Source organism: Clarias gariepinus, chromosome 5, assembly GCF_024256425.1.
Source record: "Clarias gariepinus isolate MV-2021 ecotype Netherlands chromosome 5, CGAR_prim_01v2, whole genome shotgun sequence".
NCBI classification, from domain to species: Eukaryota; Metazoa; Chordata; class Actinopteri; order Siluriformes; family Clariidae; genus Clarias; species Clarias gariepinus.
This window is the reverse complement of record NC_071104.1, coordinates 28,824,714-28,845,101: the sequence shown is the minus strand read 5'-3', so window position 1 is coordinate 28,845,101 and position 20,388 is coordinate 28,824,714. Positions and strand designations below refer to the sequence as shown.

The 20,388-nt window shown below is 39.1% G+C and overlaps 1 protein-coding gene across 2 annotated transcripts in view; it reads right to left on the bottom strand.

Moving 5' to 3' along the window:
* Nucleotides 1-20,388, bottom strand: part of lrp2a (low density lipoprotein receptor-related protein 2a) — a 74,061-nt gene that overhangs the window by 25,259 nt on the left and 28,414 nt on the right. The window contains exons 26-53 of one of the 2 annotated variants that reach the window (XM_053496351.1): nucleotides 19,621-19,869; nucleotides 18,916-19,127; nucleotides 18,621-18,805; nucleotides 18,116-18,344; nucleotides 17,849-18,026; nucleotides 17,595-17,723; nucleotides 14,888-15,054; nucleotides 14,255-14,398; nucleotides 14,032-14,141; nucleotides 13,605-13,782; nucleotides 13,291-13,504; nucleotides 12,737-12,976; nucleotides 11,586-11,774; nucleotides 9,249-10,169; nucleotides 8,649-8,814; nucleotides 8,307-8,465; nucleotides 7,889-8,178; nucleotides 7,422-7,622; nucleotides 6,672-6,695; nucleotides 6,035-6,277; nucleotides 5,497-5,622; nucleotides 4,572-4,691; nucleotides 4,061-4,192; nucleotides 2,814-3,015; nucleotides 2,357-2,652; nucleotides 1,496-2,162; nucleotides 459-629; nucleotides 115-338 (exon numbers count right to left, since the gene is read on the bottom strand). In XM_053496351.1, coding sequence (XP_053352326.1) covers nucleotides 115-338; nucleotides 459-629; nucleotides 1,496-2,162; nucleotides 2,357-2,652; nucleotides 2,814-3,015; nucleotides 4,061-4,192; nucleotides 4,572-4,691; nucleotides 5,497-5,622; nucleotides 6,035-6,277; nucleotides 6,672-6,695; nucleotides 7,422-7,622; nucleotides 7,889-8,178; nucleotides 8,307-8,465; nucleotides 8,649-8,814; nucleotides 9,249-10,169; nucleotides 11,586-11,774; nucleotides 12,737-12,976; nucleotides 13,291-13,504; nucleotides 13,605-13,782; nucleotides 14,032-14,141; nucleotides 14,255-14,398; nucleotides 14,888-15,054; nucleotides 17,595-17,723; nucleotides 17,849-18,026; nucleotides 18,116-18,344; nucleotides 18,621-18,805; nucleotides 18,916-19,127; nucleotides 19,621-19,869 — 6,366 coding nt within the window. The remainder of the gene's footprint in view (nucleotides 1-114; nucleotides 339-458; nucleotides 630-1,495; nucleotides 2,163-2,356; nucleotides 2,653-2,813; nucleotides 3,016-4,060; nucleotides 4,193-4,571; nucleotides 4,692-5,496; nucleotides 5,623-6,034; nucleotides 6,278-6,671; nucleotides 6,696-7,421; nucleotides 7,623-7,888; nucleotides 8,179-8,306; nucleotides 8,466-8,648; nucleotides 8,815-9,248; nucleotides 10,170-11,585; nucleotides 11,775-12,736; nucleotides 12,977-13,290; nucleotides 13,505-13,604; nucleotides 13,783-14,031; nucleotides 14,142-14,254; nucleotides 14,399-14,887; nucleotides 15,055-17,594; nucleotides 17,724-17,848; nucleotides 18,027-18,115; nucleotides 18,345-18,620; nucleotides 18,806-18,915; nucleotides 19,128-19,620; nucleotides 19,870-20,388) is intronic. The other variant, XM_053496352.1, reaches the window with a different exon arrangement.

Sequence of the window (20,388 nt, the reverse complement as noted above, 5' to 3'; positions counted from 1 at the left end):
TTTAAAGGAAGCGATAATGATCAGAGATAATTGGCATAATGGCTCCAAGAGGCTGAAAGCCGGCAGTAAGGCTTGTGATTACACCCTGCTTGAGTTGCTCTGTCCCAGGCTCACCTATGGGCTGACGATATGGGTGAAGCACGTGGATATCAAAGGGCCTGTGAGTAGTGTTGACAAGTGCTTGGCGTCCAGTGCCGTTGTACTTATTGCCTTTTTCCACTGTGCGGGTGTTCCAGTCCGTCCAGTATACGGTGTCCTCGAACACAGTTATGGCGAAAGGGTGAGGAAGCACGCCATCATACACAGCGTGGCGGTGCCGGCCATCCAGGTCAGAGTACCTGCAAAAGTGCAGGATGTATTTTATTGTATTATGTAATATGTATTATTTTTAAGCCTAAGATATTAAAATTGAAAACTGAACACTAAAGAATAAGATCATGGTTAAACAGTTTACTTACTCGATGTAGTTAAGGTGAGCATCAGCCCAATAGAGCATATCATTGGTGTAATCAATAGTAAGGCCATTGGGCCATTCAATCTTAGTGGTAATGATGGCAGACTTGTTGTTACCGTCCATTCCAACACGACCTATGAAAGCTTTAACTCCCCAGTCGGTCCAGTACACATATCTGCAAAAAAACAGACAAAAACATTTTGATGTGCTATTTAAAAAAACAAAAGCATCTGAAAGATTACATAAGCCGAAGCTTCATAAGAGAAGTGTATAATTATAACAAATTTTATATTTAATTTTTGGAAACCACAAAAAATATATATATATTTTTACAAAGTAATTTAGCAAATACATTAAATTATCAATTTTCTATTATTTAAGTATTTTATGTTTTATTAATGTTTTATATGGAAGCCAACAAAGTGAAATTTAATTATTTCTTCATTCAATTGTAACACCCCTTGTTTCTCAGTCAAACTTTTGATTATCGTTCTGACAGCCATTTACTATCAATCTCACAGAAAACGCGTTACGCGTCTATGTCACTCCATTTTAATTTACAAACACTTATATGTCAAACAGTGTATACAAATACCTGCCATTAACATTACACTGTTATACTCCAATCGAATTTTAACTCCTTCATCCCTCAGCAGGTTACACAATTTATCTAGAAGCCTATCTGGATCTGCAGACCATAAAATTCCTTTTCCTGTCATGGTGAAACTTAAAATGGGAATAATAATAAAGGATCCCTTTCATACATAGTACATCTTTCATCAGTATTCTCTCAAAAGCAAACTACTGATCATTGCACACAAGTATGATAACATCCTTTGAACTTCTCTAATTTTACCAAACTTAAGGATCAAATAAGCTAAGGTTAAGGGGGAAAAAAAGTGTTGAAACTCACTACGATCATTAAGAATGGTTTTAACACAATTAAATGCAAACAGTGTAAGGGCCATTAATGTGTAAAACTGTAAAAACTCAACACTGTGTATAAACGTAACAGAGAAATAATAAATACCAGTCACTCACCCAAATTTAGGATGCACCACAATGGCCCTTGGATTCTCAAAGCAGTAGGTATTGTTCCCATCCACACAGTGATCAGCCAACTTCTTAACAAAGCGTCCGTCTAGCTCGGACACCATCAGACAGTCTAAAAAGCTGTCTACCCAATAAAGCTTCCGTCCCACCCAGTCCACAGCCAGGCCTTCTCCACGCAGAATGCCATTCAGCACCACCTCTCTACCTGTGCCGTTAAAAAACATCCTCTCCACCACACGGCGGCTCACGTCAACCCAGTAGAGACGCTTGTCAACATAGTCGAAGTCCAGAGCCACAACACTACTGAGTCCCTGTAGGATAAGTGAGTACTCGGCTCCGTCTGTAGATAAATTGCGCAGGTAGTAGCGGTTGCTGAAAATTAGGTAAGGGCTGATGTTGCTGTTCTGCCGGCAACGGTGCCCGTCTGGCTCCCGCAGGAAACCTGGTGCACACTTACACACATATGAGCCCAATGTGTTCTCACAGACCTGACTGCAAACGCTGGGTGTCTCTGAACACTCATCTACATCATCACAGCTCTTCTTATCGGACATAAGGCGGTAGCCAGGACGGCATGTGCACACAAAGCTGGTGGGGGTATCAGTGCAGTGGTGGTCACAGTGGTGCATAGATGGGTCTGTACATTCATTAATGCCTGAAAACAAAATCAGGGTATTACTACTACAGCAGGTGACCAACCATAATAATAAGTTAGCAAAAAAAATGCAAAAAAGGTTATTATTAACAGTATGCGATTGCAATTAAGATCAATATTGTCCAATTTAGGCTTGATCTTGTGATTTTCTTTATTGTAGTGTTCTTATTTTTTTCTCTTTTGTTTCTACTCACCACAGCCTTTCTCATCACTGTTGTCATTACAGTCATCACTGTGGTCACATACTTGGCTGGACAGCACACAGTTCCCATTGTCACACCTAAACTTCCCAGGAGGGCAGGTAGGAGCTGGAGTGTGGCACAAGTGCGGCAGCTCATCCGATTCATCACCACAGTCATTATCACCATCGCACTGGAAGTCTTGCGAGATACAGCGACCATTCTGACAGGTGAACTGGTGCTGTTGACATGCCTGGTAGCTACAGCCCTGCTCATCACTGCTGTCTCCACAGTCATTACGTCGGTCACACCTGCCAAAAAATACAAAAGACATGTTTGTAAATCTGTCAATTTTTCATTCTTCATTGATAACCCATCCATTGTTTCTTTAGCACATTACTTTTGCACATAACAGTATTCACATACCTAATTTTCATGGTAAGTACAAAAGGACAGTAGTACTAGTTCTGACCTGTATGCACTGCGGATGCAGAGGCCATTGCTACAGGCGAACTCACTGGCAGAGCAGGACCTGCGTGTGCAGTTCTGGTGCTCATCATATGCATCTGAACAGTCTGCATCTCCATCACACACCCAATCCCGAGGGATACACCTCCTCTGTGGGGGCCGGTTATTCACGCAGGTGAACTCCAGTGGTGAACAGGTTCGATTAGCTGAGAATTTAAAACCCATCAAACTGATTAGAGAAATATCATTAAAAAAATGTGCTAATTATTTTTGGATTATTTATAGTTAACAATTTCCAATAGACTCATTGTTACAGAATTTTCCTGTGTCTGAATTTTATTTTAAGTTCTATTGGACATACCGCACCCGACTGTATATCGTTCAACAACCATTTTTAGGTGCAACCTACAGTATATAACACATAGAAAGTTATCTGAATTTTGACCTAAAAAATAGCTAGGCATATGAAACACACATGCCTAATCGCCATTTTATTGCAATGTTTAAAGTGCACTAGCATGTTCATTTAATTTATTCAGTCTACTAAAATTTATGTCACCTTTATGTTTAATGTTTCTGCTTTTGACCTGACCCACATGACGAGCAATCCGGAGGAGACACCGGCAAGAAAAAAACTCCCTGAGATGACAATATGTAGAAACCTTAAATAGGAACTAGACTCAACAGGGAACCCATCCTCATTTGAGTGATATCAGATAGCAGGGATTGATCTGCGGCCACCTTGTGTGTTAGAAGGCGATTACAAAAATGACATCTGTTTTTAGATTTAGTCCTCCACACATTTCAACCTTTAAATAGCATTACACCCAGGAGCATGCCTTTTGGTTTATTCTGGCTGGGTACCAATTGACTGAGCTTTGGCATCACATTGTTTGAGCTCAGGGTGCATATTGTGAACAGACACACTGGACAGAAAATGCATGGCAGCTGGGATCCAGAGAGAGTCAGCCAGCACACAGAACCACAAAGCAGCAAGTCAGGCAAGGAAAATCAGGAATGCAGATTCCTTACTCTAACACTTTAGACATCAGCCACGAGCCAGGCTTTTCTGCATTTCCATTGAGCCGTCTGACTGGTCTACACTGAATGATGAGGTACAAAAGAGGAGAGTAGACTACAGAAGAGGACAGCAATGAAATGGATAGGACTGGAAATGGGATAAGAACTTGTAGAGAACTACAAGACAGGAGGAAAATCTGGGAAAAAGGAAACTTGATAAGGATCACTAACCACAGTTGTGCCTCTGGTCCTCATCACTCATGTCCCCACAGTCATTGTCTCCATCACAGATCCAGGAGGATGCGATGCACCTGCTATCATCACAGCGGAACTGGTCTGAGCTACAGGTTCTCACCGTGGTGGCTGCAAGATTAACGCATATTACAAGGCATTCCTAATAAAGGAACAGTGCAGTGGCGATAACAATGAAACGTACTACAATAATAATAACTACTCAGACGTTTACAAGTCAGAAAACAAAACCCAAAAATTATTTGGTGTCCTTCTGTTGGTCCAAGGCAAGAGAAGCTGTGTGTATGAGAAACTTGTCAAGAAAAGTGTGAAGTTATAATATAATAATATAATAATTTATAGTGTTAAATGTTATAATTTAAGAATGAAATGTTTTTGTTGATTCCACTGTATCTTTACAGTATATGAATCATGCATAAAGGACAAACAGTGTATAATTCATGCATGTTATGTAGTGTTTTTAATGATGAAAGTTCATGTATTAACTCACCGCAGGTGGATGGTTCATCTGATCCGTCTGCACAGTCAGTGCCACCATCACAGTACCAGTGTGCTGGTATACAGCGGCCACTTATACAGCGGAACTCATTCTGAGTACACGTCGATGTTGCTAAGGAAGAAGAGCAGACTTTAAGTCAAAAGTTTATCCTTATAAATAATAGACCTTCTACGGAAACACAGAAAAACCCACTGTGGCATAAGGCTTTAATTAAAGCAATTAAGAAAAAAACTTTGCCAGGCCCAGTTAACTCACTTTCCAGGTTACTAAATGATCAGCCTGCCCTCAAGACAAATGAAATCATGATTCTTAGTTAATTAATCATTACTTAATGTACTAGGTTTAAACTAAGGCTGCAGAATATAATCAAACAGATACATTGCAATTATTTGACACATATTGCAATTGCAATTTAGACTGTGATATGTACCTATTAAATGTGCCAGCGTTTCCCAATATTTACATAATAAATTAATTAATTAAAATGTATATTACATTTTTAATTACTATTAAGTTTTATAATAATTGTGATTGAATTTATATAAATGCGACAGTATCCAGAGACAGTTCTGAAAAATCATACATGTTTAATATACTCTGACTCAGCTGACTGATAAGCCTCACTAAAGCAGAGGGAGGAATTTGTCCATATATTTAGTCTTTTCATTTACATTTACATTTACATTTAGGCATTTGGCAGACGCTCTTATCCAGAGCGACTTACATTTTTATCTCATTACACATCTGAGCAGTTGAGGGTTAAGGGCCTTGCTCAAGGGCCCAACAGTGGCAACTTGGTGGTTGTGGGGTTTGAACCTGAGATCTTCCGAACCGTAGTCCAATGCCTTAACCACTGAGCTACCCCTGGCCCTTTTCACTGCATGTACATCACTGATACATTACACAGAGAACCTACCACAGTGTGTGGGGCTCTCATCACTCATGTCTCCACAGTCATTGTCCCCATCACACAGGTATGAACGTGGGATGCAGATGTTTGTGCTCTGGCATTTGGTGTGACCAGACTGACAAGTCCTCTCAGCTACAAAGCAAAATATCAAACAGCAATAACAATATGTAAGGAAAAAAACACAACTTAACTCATTGGCGTTCTTTTTTTCAGTTATAAAGGCGAAAACATACCGCTTGTCATGACACAGAGACACCTTTTCTCTGCGTGTAAAAAAAAATCCTATTCCACTATTTACATTTTAATCACAAATTCTGTAATCATTCAAATGGCTGTAAATTAGCTGTGGCTAGAGAAATTATAACATATTAGAACTAGATATCAGTTGATAAACAGCCATGCTATTACAGAAACCAAAGATTTCTGCGTTGTTGTGGTAAAGTTAAACATAATAATTATTTTATTAGGTGTAATAATTGTGGGATAGACAAAAAAATACAGATTTTTAAAAAAGGTATTTTGCATCATTGGATAACATGCATACCGCAGTTGCGTTCATCTGATGTTCCGTTGTCGAAGCAGTTATTGATGCCATTGCACACATACTCCCGAGAGATACAGCGGCCATTGTTGCAGGCAAATTCTGCGTTTGGGTCGCAGGGCCGAAATAAGCAGCCTTCCTCATCGCTGTTATCACCGCAGTCGTTATAGTGATCACAACGATAGTGGTATGGTACACACTTGCCATTTCCACAGGTGTACATGGTGGGCTCGCAGGTGTGAAAAGCTGCCAATCATAATCAAAAGAATAATGAAGTGCTTCTTTAAAACCAAAAGCAACAATTAAACTATTCTACATTATTTTCTAGAACTGTGATCTTGTACTGACTCTAGTAGCTTCCAATCCCAGCATCTTCATTAGTGAAGCGGTTACAAGCAGACATCCTAAATTTCCCCAGAAAGTACTTGACTAACTACTTGTCTAACACTACTAATAGTGGATAAGTAAGTTAGTTTGCGAACACTAGGTGTTACCTGAGAGAGAAATAAATGCTGCCACTTGTGGGACTGCATGCAAAAAAAGCAATGCATTTTCTATTGATTAGTAATTTTAATAGAACATTACTGAATGCAGGCAAATCTAAATTTATTCTAAATCAAAAAAACATAATCATACACACCAAAAGCGAAATCACTCTTGAATCCTGGAGACAGAGACATTACAGTATATTGCATTAGGCAGAAAACAGCTGCACATGAGCAAGAAGACAGAGCAGAGACAATAGCAATAGTACAAAAAAAGACCACACTCGTAAAAAAATAAATAAATAAATGACACTGAATATAAAAAAAATTGAATCACATAATTGCAGCATGCCAGACAGAACAATTTAACCACCAAAATCACGTCATAAATCAACCAGTAGGCTCATTTTACACAAGGCAATTATTCACAACCACCAGTGCAAATATTAAAAATATTTTTTATGACAGTATTCATTTGGAAATTATTCACTGCCACATTTAAATTTGCAGTATAGCTAAAATTGCAACTACGTTGGAACTATTCTCTGGAATGCAATGTGACATCCTACTGTAACACTTTAAATCATGTAAGCAGCTCACCTTCTGCAATTTTTCTGCCTCCAAAACATTTAATTTTAAGAGTTTAATCAGTCTTTTACAATTTATACACAATTTTATTTCGTTTCTACTATATCTCAAGATGGCAAGCTACAGTAGGCTGGTTATTATGAATAAAGTTTTATTGGACATCAGCATAAATGGTGCCTCAATTAAGATGAACAGATAATGAAAACCCTTAAAAATAGTGACAGGAAAGGACCACACATAAAAAAGTGTTACTACAAAAGTGTAAGTTAGGTTAATTAATATATTGCTTGATATAACTGCACACAAACCCAACTTACCACACACTCTCTCCAGCTCATCACTGCCATCACCACAGTCATCGTCATTGTCACATTTCCATGTTGCGCGGATACAGCGACCATTCATGCATGTAAACTGACCAGACTGGCAGCGGGTGCCATTATCACGGATGCAGTATTTGTTGTCAGCCAGGTACCAGCGACCTTCTGAAGGACACTGGCACTCTGCCCCCTGAGGACCTAAGCACAGTAAAATGCCTGTTACTAGGAGAAACAGGCCTAATTATCTATAAATGAATAGAGCCTTTATATAACTTAAATATAGATCATTATAGTATGAATATTATGATATAAATTCTATTATAATTAGTATCTATAGATTCACTGTATTTATTTCTAATCACTCAAGGTATTTCCGTGCCAGGATATTCTGTTAAAAAAACATTACTTTTTCTAATATGTCAATAAAATAAACTCTAATAAATAAACCACAAGCTATTCATCACCTGGAGTGCAGATATGGCTGCAGCCTCCATTAAATTGCAGGCAAGGGCTGCTACATTGCTGCTGTTTGCTGTTGGACAGCACATGGATATCCATAGGGCGGGATGGAAGGTTTTGGATCATAACCCTCTGGTCAGAGCCATCATGCTTGTTTGCTCTATAGATGCTTCGTGTGTTCCAGTCTGTCCAGAAAATGTGCTGTCCATACACAGTCATGGCAAATGGGTAAATGGCTGTGCTTACGATGACCTCACGGTTAGTGCCCGTCAGGGAACAACGCTCAATCTTCTGTCTGATTACACAGAAATAAAAAAAATAATAATAATAAAAAAATTTGTGGATTGTAGTTAAAAGCTAATATAGTGATATATTTGTTAGACAAACTGTATAACACAGAGCAGGGCAAGTACAGAAGCTTACAAGCTGGCATCAGCCCAGTAGAGCCTCTGTTCATCATAGTCCAAAGTAAGACCATTAGGCCAAACCAAACTGCTGTTAACAATGTCAGTTCGGAAATTTCCACCCAGAGTTGCACGCTCAATCTTAGCATTGGTACCCCAGTCAGTCCAGTACATGTATCTAAGCACAGAAGAACATAAAATAAGATGAGCAATAGTGATGAATTTGGTTATTAAATGGGATTTTCTTCACCAAAAGCTCAAAATGAACTCTAATAAAGCATGTAAAGGATTCTAAATTACTTCCTCATCCAGTATCAATAATATTATTGTAGTGCATCATGGTAAAAGGTGACAAACATACCCACTGCACGGATCCAGCATAATGGCCCGTGGTCTGGGCACATGAGCTATAAGTGTCCTCTGTGACCCATCCACAGCCATGGAGTTAATGGTCTGATTAACATAGTCACTATAATAGATCCTCTTATTAATCCAGTCATAGGCAATACCATCTGGAGCACCCAGATCTACATACACAGAAGATATATCATCTTACTTTACCATGCTTGTACAAATAAAACCGTTTAAAAAAAAAAATGCACCTTGGAACACTAAACATATATTATTCACGAGCATGACATTTTAGGGCCCTGTTCGACAGTTAAATGAATGACTTGTTAATATCATTCCAGTATTAACTCAAGATAAGTATTAAAAAAAAATAATAAGTTAATGTATATTTTCAAATATTTCTATCATTACCTATTCAAAATCAAAGAATTTCTGACCTGACTGCAGCATATAAAACACATACAACAGCAACTAATAATTATGTGCAATTTCAACTAGGATAATCATTAGACTTTGAGACACAAATTCATTTATTGTATATCACAATGTAAAATAACAAAAAAATATATACAGAAATAAATAAAATGTATAATACATTGCTTTACAGTACCTGAAGCCACCACAGTAGCAGGTGAGTTAGGAGATGATAAGCTTATGTAGCTGATCTTGCTCTGTCCTGCTCCAGAGCTTTGGGTGAAATAGATCCTGTTGTCCAACCTATCATAATCCAGTGCTACAGAGGTCCGGGCCACATTTATCACTGGGAATGGCAAGGAGTGATCTTCAGGGTCTAGCCGTAGTGAGCGAACCGTACTCTCTGTAGTGTAAATGAGGTAATCATCTCGAGACACCACACAGGTCATGCCATCCACAGCCAAGTTCCCAAAGGCACATGCACACTTCCTGGGCTGAGTGCCAGGCATGGCAAGGCAGAAATGAGCACAGCCTCCATTAGACACTAAACATGGATTGTTATTAAGCTCATGTGCTGACCAGGACTGCATTCTCTGGTCATAAATGGTGACATCTCTCAGCATGTTAATGTTGTCTCTGATCACTACTGGTTGGTCAGTGTTTCCTGGATCTTTGCTGACTTGGAAAACTTTTTTCAGGTTCCTGTCCACCCAGATAATGTTATTCTCAAACACAGTGATGCCATAGGGAGTCGGGTAGCGACTCCCATACCGTACAATCTCTGTCTCACCTCCGTCGGGCCGAACCCTGGCAATCATGTCCAGTGAATCATCCACCCAGTAGATGTACCCATTCCTGTGATCTAGAGCAAGTCCCCTGGGTGTGATAATACCGGATGTGACCAGCACGGTCCGGTTGGTACCATCCAGAAATGCTCTTTCAATCTTGGGATTCTGTCCATAATCAGCCCAGAAGAGGAATCTGTTTTTTGGGTCAACCACAATGTGACGAGGCATGTCCACCTGGGTCTTCAGGAGAACACGTCGAAAAGTGGTGTTAAGTCGGACAACTTCAATGTAGGTCTCTGTCAAGAAGGCATTTGTAAAGTACAAGTTCCCTGTCCAAAATAAAGAGAAAAACACGTTATAGTGAGACTTTTTGTTGTGTTAATTAGTAAATATTATAACTAATCTAATGAATATGTTATCTGTTATAATAATTAATACAAATACTACAAACATTATGAATAGGTTAGTAAGTCAAGCCTATTGCTACAGGGGTTTAAATAAGGTGAAAGTGAAATGTGATCAATGTGTCTTTTTTTTTTAGAGAATATATTTTTTTTAACCTTTCATTGTTCAGTTCTGACACAAGTGCTGATTGTTTTCTGCATGTTTAAAGATGGTGATAAAGAAAAGTACATCTTTAAATAATACAGTTTAGCATTTCTATTTATACTCCCTTCCGATTCTATTCACAGTGTAACTATGTTGTAACCATACGCGATAACCAAATTCGTATAAATATAAATATAATCAGTTTCTGCAAACAGCAGCTCTTTCAAGCTTTTTCAAGCATTTCAAGGTTTTAATGTCATATTGAAATAGTGAATGAACCCTCAAAAGGCACTTCCTGATCAACAAGTGTACTATTTAATGTTTTTATACTGACAGCCCAGTACAGGAAGGTGGCAAATGAAAGGTCAAAATCGTGGCACTCTTACGCAGTTAGGGAATTCTAATTTTGTTCTTCTGGTTCCTTTAGAAGGTTGTTAGTCTGACAAATTATCTTTATTCTAAAAGGTAAAACATTTTTTCTAATGAAAATATTGTCTTCAAAGATAACCCTACTCATCCATGGGTCAGAAAGGATCACTGAATGGTTTAAAGAGTAACCCTTTCATAAATGTTTCATGATGACCTTTAGTGGTTGTGTGTGGTGATCCACAAACTTACTAACACGCTTTATGATTATACAGCATTTCTCTTTAATTTGTCTTACTGAATTTTTTCTTGCATGTATGGTGATAAAATATCATGCAGTTACCTACGTTAAACAGCAGTGCAACGTAGGTAACTGTATGATAGAAATCTAATATGAAAATGAAAAGATGAAAAACACAGTGAAAGTATAATGGCTGAAGTCAGTCATTGTAAAACTGAGGACACTTACTAAGCTGCATGCTTGCTTATGGGAAGCTCTCATTTAACCAACGTCTCTATAGTGTGGGTCAGATCATAGCATAGTTAAACAAAATTCCTAAGTTTAAACCATATACCCCAGAGATTAGATCTTCCATGCCATCAATTGGGTACTGTGACCCAGCAGAAAAGCTGCTTATGGTCAACTTATATGCCATCAAAAGGAAAACCCTAGACATTCTTCGACTTATGAACTCTTCTAAAATGTTCCTCACAATCAAGCAAAAGATACAAAGAGCAGTAGGTTCTGTAGCAGCTTATCCCTTCTGTGAAGGGGTATTGATTGCATTCCACTGTCAAAGTATGGAGTGAGATTAAATACAACCACACACCTGCTGCCCAGTCCACAGCGATGCCTCGTATCCCGTTGCGTCCAATCCCTGAAGTGACAATGTTGCGGAATCCAGATCCGTCAGGCTTTATACGGCGGATACCGTTCTGAGAGGCGACGGTGCTGCTAAAGTCACACCAGTACACAAATCCAGAGGACATGTGCACATCCACATGCAGAACATTTCGACCTGTGGGGGACACACATGCATACAAAGTGGTAGTATACACTCAGTGGCCACTTGGGAACTCCTATCTTGTATCTAAACACCATGGAAAATTTAATCAAGCCACTCAACCATATGCCAATAAATATGTGTTATGCTAAATTTATTCACCCTTTTCTATCAGATAGGTCTAACGATAGGTCAGGAGGTCGGTATAGTAAGTGGCCAATGAGAAAACACAATGCTATTTGAAATAAAAAATAAAACACCACACCAGGTAAGGCAGAAGGATAGTTATGGCACGTAAAAGTGGATTGTGTATCCTGGAATAAACTTTACAGAATGTAAAACATAATTGTCCAGCATTTAAAATTTGTGGGGAAAGTAGTGCATCTGTCACCAGCAAAGCTGAGTTAAGTAAATAATAATTAGAACTTTATTAATCCCAGAGGGAAATTCCTTCTTCGCATATCCCAGCGTAACTGGGGTCAGAGCGCAGGGTCAGCCATGATACAGTGCCCCTGGAGCAGTTAGGGTTAAGGACCTTGCGCAAGGGGATCGAACCGCCGATCTTCTGATCAGTAGCACCCCCCCAAGCTACCATTAGTGTCATAGCAGTGATGAAAATTCACTTATTCAAGTTTATCTCTAGACAGCAATGGGTCGCTGATGGGTTATACAGTAGATATTGATAAATCAAGAGGGTACTGACCAGTAAACTGATCAGTAAAAATACAGTATACCAAGTAATTGACTGCTATTGTTGGTGTATCTAATAAGAGAATGTTTCAAATATGTGCAGTTTGTATTTTTAAATAAAACATTTTAATAGATTTTACACACACACAAATAAAAATATGTACTCAACATTTCTCTCTAGTACATTTACTATAGTACCTCTCTTCATTATACAACATAAGTGCTGAATGCAAAATATACTGGTGCACACTTATATACATGTAAGTTATGTTACGTAAAATACCAACCTCTTCCTGCCACAGGCACCATGGCCTCAGAATGATCTTCTCCTTCTAGACTGAATCCCTTGATAGCAGTGAGCATTGAGATAACCACATATGACTGGTATGGAGCACAGGTTCGATTATCAGCATTGAGTCTGAAGCCTGTAGCACAGGCACAGGAGAACAGGCCTCCAGGTCGAGGGAGACACAGCTGCTCACACGCACCAACATTATTACTACAGCCGTTCGATTCGCCAGCAGAGGCTAAAAAAAGGAGATATGAGACACATGGTGCATATGTATGTTTACTGAAATATTACAGAAATTCTTTGTTTTTAAAATGGTCAATATCAGTACTGAAACCCCCCAAGTCATCTTTGTTGACCTGGACTGTGCTGGACAAAAGAATGTGTTTGATACCCGTCCAGAACTTGTCCATTGATCAAACAATGAAGACAACTAAATTTACTCTTCACAATGTTTGAGTTTACCTCAATACCTTATAATGCCTATACAAATGAAGACCTCAGTCATAGTCACGATAAAATGAATATTGGTTTTGAATAACTGTTACCTACCATCTCTGTAGTGCACTTTGAGAACTCTGAGACCAGGCACATTGTTCCTCAGTACGACTCTGTTGGAGCCTGTGGCTTTGTCCACACGTTCAATCACCTCAAAGTCTCTATCAGTGAAGTAGAGGTATTGCCCATGAACAGCCACACCCCATGGGTGAGACAAGCCATTAACAACTGTGATGCGGTTTAAACCATTTGGATCTCCTCTCTCAATCTGTTTTGGGGTTTAAAAAAGCAATAAAAAGTGTGTATATAAGTGTGCATTGTAGAACCAATGTGTGTATCAGATTCTGGAAGGGATATATGCAGCTCACCACTCCGGTCCCTGTGACAGCCCAGTAAAGTTTGTTCTCCTTAATGTCTATAGTGATAAACTCCACATGGTCCAGGTTGTTAGTAAATAGTACAACTGAATTAGATCCGTCCATGTCTGCGCATGCCACCTTGGCTGGAATGCCGCTTTCTGTGCCTTGATCTGTCCAGTAGATTTTCCTAAAGGACAACACATTAAGCAGATATGGAGCACCTACTCACTATGCATTATAAGGAATCAGGGTACAGGCTTCAGTTATCACTAAGCATATTATTTCTTGGTGTCGTTTCACTGTTGCACTGACTGCTAGAAGTCCTGTTTGGGATTTCTAGCGGTGTCTGTGTGCAGTGTGTGTTGCTGAGCAAATGGCATGAAGTCACACTGACTTGGCAGACTTCATAGCAAGGTGAAGCTAAACTTGGCCTTACCCACGTGCCGGGTCCACTGCTATGCCAACCGGTGAGCCTGCACCAGTCGGAGTGCCGTTGTTAGTGATGAGAGTTTTCCTGTACTGCACGTCTCCTTTCAGCTTCAGAACCTAAATAAACAAACAGCATACAAGTGAAACAATTCCCCATAACAATAATTGTTTTTTCAAATTAACTATTCATTCCTTATTATGTTTTAATGAAAGGTTGTAAGATGTAGAACCTCTATGGCCTGCGAGGACGGGTTTGTGTAGTATAGGTTTTGACTCATCCAGTCAAGAGCCAAACCCACTGGAGATCCCAAAATGGCTGCTGGGGCAAATTCAGTCCTATTAGTACCATCTGACTTCACCCTGTGAATCTCACCCTGTATTGAGGATGTCAGATAATAGAAATGAACAATTATTAACAGTGGATTTTAGCTTGAGGTGCTTTTCACACTAAGCGTTAAAATGCTTGGGTCAGAGCAACTTGACATGGACATTGCAACATAATACCAGTCCTAGCTAGTATATACTACATAATATACAGTATAGTACTGTATAATACAATATATAGTTTAAATGTCTACCTAGATTGGAGTTCTTATCATCAGTTTAAAGTTTGTTTTAAAGGAAAAAAATGCTTGAAAGCTGTCTGTAGTGACCTAAAATACTGCTGACAGGGCTTTTTCAAAAGACCTGCATTCTATTCATCTTGGTGTTGTTTACTGTAAGATTACATTTAAAACATGCTATAGTGGAAGAGAAATAAATGGTAAATGTGAAGCACCCTTGTTCAAAAATTAAGACTATTAAAGGACTCATTAACAACAGAAGCTAAATCGCTAGGGAAAGAAATTCTTACTCGGACTTACAGGGTGTTCAACCCAGTAGATCATCTGGTCAGCATCATCAAAGTCAACATCGTATCCATTTCGCAGGCCAGCAATTGGCACCATGGCATCGTTGCTTTTTTCATCAGGGTTGAGGGAAATACCGTAAATGATGCTGTCCCTAACAACCACCAGGAAAGGCTGTTCGACTGTAAAATGAAAGTAACACATCATAGTGTATAACAATAAAACATCACTTGATGAATAAAATTTACACCATCATCCCATTAAGGTAAAAAGACACGGTGGTGTAACTGTTGTCAAAATGGCTAGAATAATTTTTTTAAAAGGTCTGGTCTGAGGGCACATTCTGCAGTATCATCACATATTATGATCAGTGGGCACTCACTCATTCCTCATCTGAGCTCATCATTCATCCTTAAAGGCAACAAGTGCTTGACATTGCTGACACACCCTGAAACCTGAGAGTGGCTGGACATTTCTCACAAAGAGAAAATACTTGGTTTAAGATTAAAGTTCCCTTGTATTTGCTGGACCTTAACTATAAGCTAAGATAACAATTACAAATATTTGCCCTCAAAGAGACAAGGCTGGCTGAAAATGGAATACTGTTGACAAGATCTGCAGCTCATGAAATAAGTATCCAGTGTCACTGATGACTACTACTTTGTTTCATAAGGCAGGAAGAGATAGCTGGAACAAGGCTGAAGTGAAAGAGACAAACCATTCTCAGAATACAGAAAAAGTCACGTCGTTAGTGAGAATGTCACAAGGCTCAGAGATCTCGTGCTAGACCTCGTAAGAAAAAATCTCATAAGCTCACTAAGCTTATAAACTATAATGAGACCATGTATTACTTCCCATTACTTTCCGCATATATTGTTGAAAAACTTTACTTTTACCATTCCATGGTATTTACAGAATGAAAAAAAATAAAAAGAAACCAGAAAACAACACATGCTTAGTAATACAAAGACTTTTTCTATCCCCAAAATTCTAAGGTTATACAGTATATACAGTATACAGGTAAAACTCGAAAACTTAGAATATCGTGCAAAAGTTAATTTATTTCAGTAATGCAACTTAAAAGATGAAACTAATATATGATATAGACTCATTACATGCAAAGCAAGATAGTTCAAGCCATGATTTGTCATAATTGAGATGATTATGGCATACAGCCATGAAAACCCCAAATTCACAATCTCAGAAAATAAGAATATTACATGCAATCGTAACTGTAAAACTGAAAAGTATAAGTATGCTTATATACTTAGTACTTGGTTTGGGCCCCTTTTGCAGCAGTTACTGCCTTAATGTGGCGTGGAAGCTATCAGCCTAAGGCACTGCAGAGGTGTTATGGAAGACCAGGATCCTTCAATAGCGGCCTTCATCTCTTCTGCATTGTTTGCTCTCATGTCTCTCATCTTTCTCTTGGGAATGCGAAAATCTATGGGGTTTAGGTCAGGTGAGTTTGCTGGTCAATCAAGCACAGTAATGCCACTGTCACTGAACCAGATTTTGGTGCTTTTGGCAGTGTGGGCGGGTGCCAAATCCTGCTGGAAAATGAAGTCAGCATCCCCATAAAGCTCATCTGCGAAAGGAAGCATGAATTGCTCAAAAATCTCCTGGTAGACGGCTGCATTGACCCTGGACCTAATGAAGCACAGTGGACCAACACCAGCAGATGACATGGCTCCCCAAATCAACACAGACTGTGGAAACTTTACACTGGACTTCTCTAAGCATCTTGCACCGTATGCCTCTCCATTTTTCCTCCTGACTCTGGGTCCTTTGTTTCCAAATGAGGTGCAAATGTGCTCTCATCAGAAAAGAGGACTTTGGACCACTGAGCAACAGTTCTTTTTTTTCTTTAGCCCAGGTAAGACGCTTCTGACGTTGTTTGCTGTTCAGGAGCGGCTTGACAAGAGGAATATGACATTTGAATGCCCATGTCCAGGATCAGTCTGTGTGTGGAGCCTCAGTCCACTGAAAAAGTCCCCAACACTTTTGAATGGCCTTTTCCTGACAATCCTCTCCAGGCTGCAGTCATCCCTGCTGCTTGTGCACATTTTTCATCCAGTCTTTTCCCTTCCACATAACTTTCTATTAATGTCCTTTGATACAGCACTTTGGGAACATCCAACTTCCTTTGCAATTACCTTTTGAGGCTTTGTGGAGAATGCCAATGATGGTTTTCTGCACAACTGTCAGGTCAGCAGTCTTTCCCATGATTGTGCTTCCTACTGAACCAGATTGAGAGACCATTTAAAAGCTCAGGAACCCAGTGCAGGTGTTATGGCTTAATTAGCTGATTAGAGTGGGACACTTTGAGTCTTGAATATTAAACCTTTTCACAATAAGTGAACATAAGGCTGTAAGCCATAATCATCTAAATTATGACAAATCATGGCTTGAACTATCTTGCTTTGCATGTAATGAGCCTATCTCATATATTAGTTTTACCTTTTGAGTTGCATTACTGGAATAAATTACCTTTTGCACGATATTAAAATGTTTCGAATTTCACCTGTGTGTGTGTGTGTGAGTGTGTGTATATGTAACTGACATATAAGATATAGTACATATGTCAGTTACATATACATATATATATATATGTAACTAACATATACAAATTGTCAGATATATACAAAAAAGAAACAAAAGTGATTGTTTTTTTCAGTTGCATGACTGAGAAAGTGGCTTCCTCAAAGATTGAGTGAAATACCTCGAGTACAGGTGAGCTGGTCACTAGCCAGCACCCAGCCTGACGGACAGGCACAGGAGTAAAACCTGGGGCCAGATGCAGACAGGAGGCAGATATGAGTGCAGAGGCTTATGGAACATGGATTATTACCTATGGAAAAAGGAAACACAACATGAGGAACACATTAACTAAGAAATTAAACAGCTTATTATACAAATAACACATCTATTTGTCTGTAAAAAAAAATTATTCTGTTGGACATGAAAAAAACTTACCTGCCGGCTGTCTGACTGGATGCATTGCAACCAGACCCATGGGCTGAGGCACATTATACAGCATCACTGTCTGGTTCTCACCGTGCCACTTGTTGGCCCGGATCACACGATTGATGTATCTGTCAGTCCAATACACAAAATCCTCAAAAATGGTAATTGCATGTGGATGTTGCAGTACCTTTTTGGGAGAGATAAGATGAAGATTCTACTCACAGAGGCAGATTTTACTTTTTACATAGAAGCAAACTGAACAAAAAGATTTCTTACCAGATCACTGGCTAGAACCTGTTTGCGATTGTTTCCATTGTAATCGCAGTAGTCGATAAAATCCAGGTAGGCATCAGCAAAGTAGAGTAAATTATTGGGATAATCTATGGACAAGCCATTGGGCCAATAAAGCTTGTTGGTTATGATGGTGGTCCTTTGTTGACCATCCATGCTGGCCCTTTCAATGCGAGGGTTTCTTCCCCAGTCTGTCCAGAACATAAGGTGAAAACTGAAACACACAAACATTGATGATTAATTTTTATTAACATTTATTTATTAAATGTTGCTGTACACTAATTAATGAAAATATCTTAAATGTGTTCTAAGATGAATAAAGAACTTTTGGATGTGTAGTTATACAGTACAGTAGGTCTTCAGGGAGATAAAAGGGATAAATCACACTACCATATTGATGATTATTTTCCTATAACAGCATCAGTTTTATTCAATCACTTACATCTTACTGTAGGTTTTTATGTATGTCAATCATACCCAGTGCACTTACCCATTCCTGGGGTCAACCACGAGACCTCGAGGATTAGTGACATTCTCACTAAGAAGCACTGCTCTATGGGAGCCATCCAGCTTGGCCACCTCTATGGTTTCAAGGATGTAATCTGTCCAGTACAAGTTTCTACCCACCCAATCAACTGCAATACTTTCAGTGACTGTTACACCACTGTCAAAAATCTGCAAGATAAAATGATGAAACGTTTTGTAAGATAAATTAGTTTATGCAAAATGCTTTCTGCAATAGATACGTATTCAGTGTTCAGCTGAAAAATGAACTAAATAATTACCACAGTCCTATCACTGCCATTTTTATGTGCACTCCATATCCTGTCCTGGGTAGTATCAGACCAATACACACGATCTGTTACAGAGTCAAAATCCACTGCCACAATGTTCCGGCCATCTCGAACAAGGGACCGCACAACATTTGGCTGCGAGCCGATGTCATCAGTTATTATCTGATTACGACTGGCCACCAGCAGAATGGCCTCCCGAGATCCTGTCAGATTGGGTAAAGAACAAAAATTGCAAATCCACATTTTCAGCATGCCCCCGCTATCAGTCCAAGATTAGATTAAAAAGTTATAAAGCCTTAGACAGCTTAAGAGTAGCACAGAAAGGAGCTCTGTAGTAGAATAATGTCTAGGGGGAAAAAAAGTATATCAAATGTCAGCATTCTTTAGCAGGTTATCTCTCTGGTGGATGGTTCTATGTCAGACGCACAGCTCATAAACAAGCCTTTGTCTTGTGATTTAGACCTAATTACCCCATCTGAACATTTTTGACTGACATATATGTTATTTGTCTTATCTGTAAGTAATCCGATCAGAGGCCAGTGAGAAGGAAGCAGGAGCAAACAGCAGCACTCATGGCTCCATTCCATCAATTCTAGTCCTACCTAATATCAACCTAAATCATAAAGCCTCTACATCTGTAGATTGGGGATACAATAAAAAAATGTCTGTCGTTTTCTGTCCTGAGGAATTACATACCTGAGACTTTGCAGGTGCGCCCATCCCCTTCGAGTGTGTATCCCTCTTGGCAGTGACAACGGAAGGAGCCTCGCTCATTAAAACAATGTTGGCTACACAGGCCAGGGGGTTCGCACTCATTTATGTCTTCACATGTCTTTGAGTCATTGCTCAACTGATAGCCCACTGGGCATGTGCATTGTGCCCCAAATGGACCCTGAATACAGCCATGAGTACAGCCTGCATTGTTGTCCGAGCAACTTTCTTGGTCTGAAGAAAGAGTGGAACAACAAAAATGTTCAAGAAATGTCAATGCTTTTCAATACACTTTCAGTTTTATTATTATTTCATTATTATTTATATCCTGACATACAGTATATTTTACATGCATTTTACTACACTTATATAAAGTGTGACATTGCAGTATTAGACACTATTAGAATAAGTGTTAGCACTATGCTAAGTTGTTTATTACATATAACTCAAGCTTCAGGAACACTCTATAATTAGTCTATAATCAGATGATTAGTAAGCACAATGAAACAGACACTGGGGTAAATCAGAGTTACATGCAAGGAATTGTGGATGATTAAGGATTCGGCCTACCTGGTAAATGCTCATCTGAAAGCAGTGAGGGGAACATGGAAAAGGGATATAATTGATCACTTTAAATTACCAGGTCAGAGCTGCACATGCATGATTTGACATATGATTTCTCATATCGAAGCCTTATTTCAAAATGATATTACTTATAAAAACAGACATAGTACAGATATATAAGCTCATCAT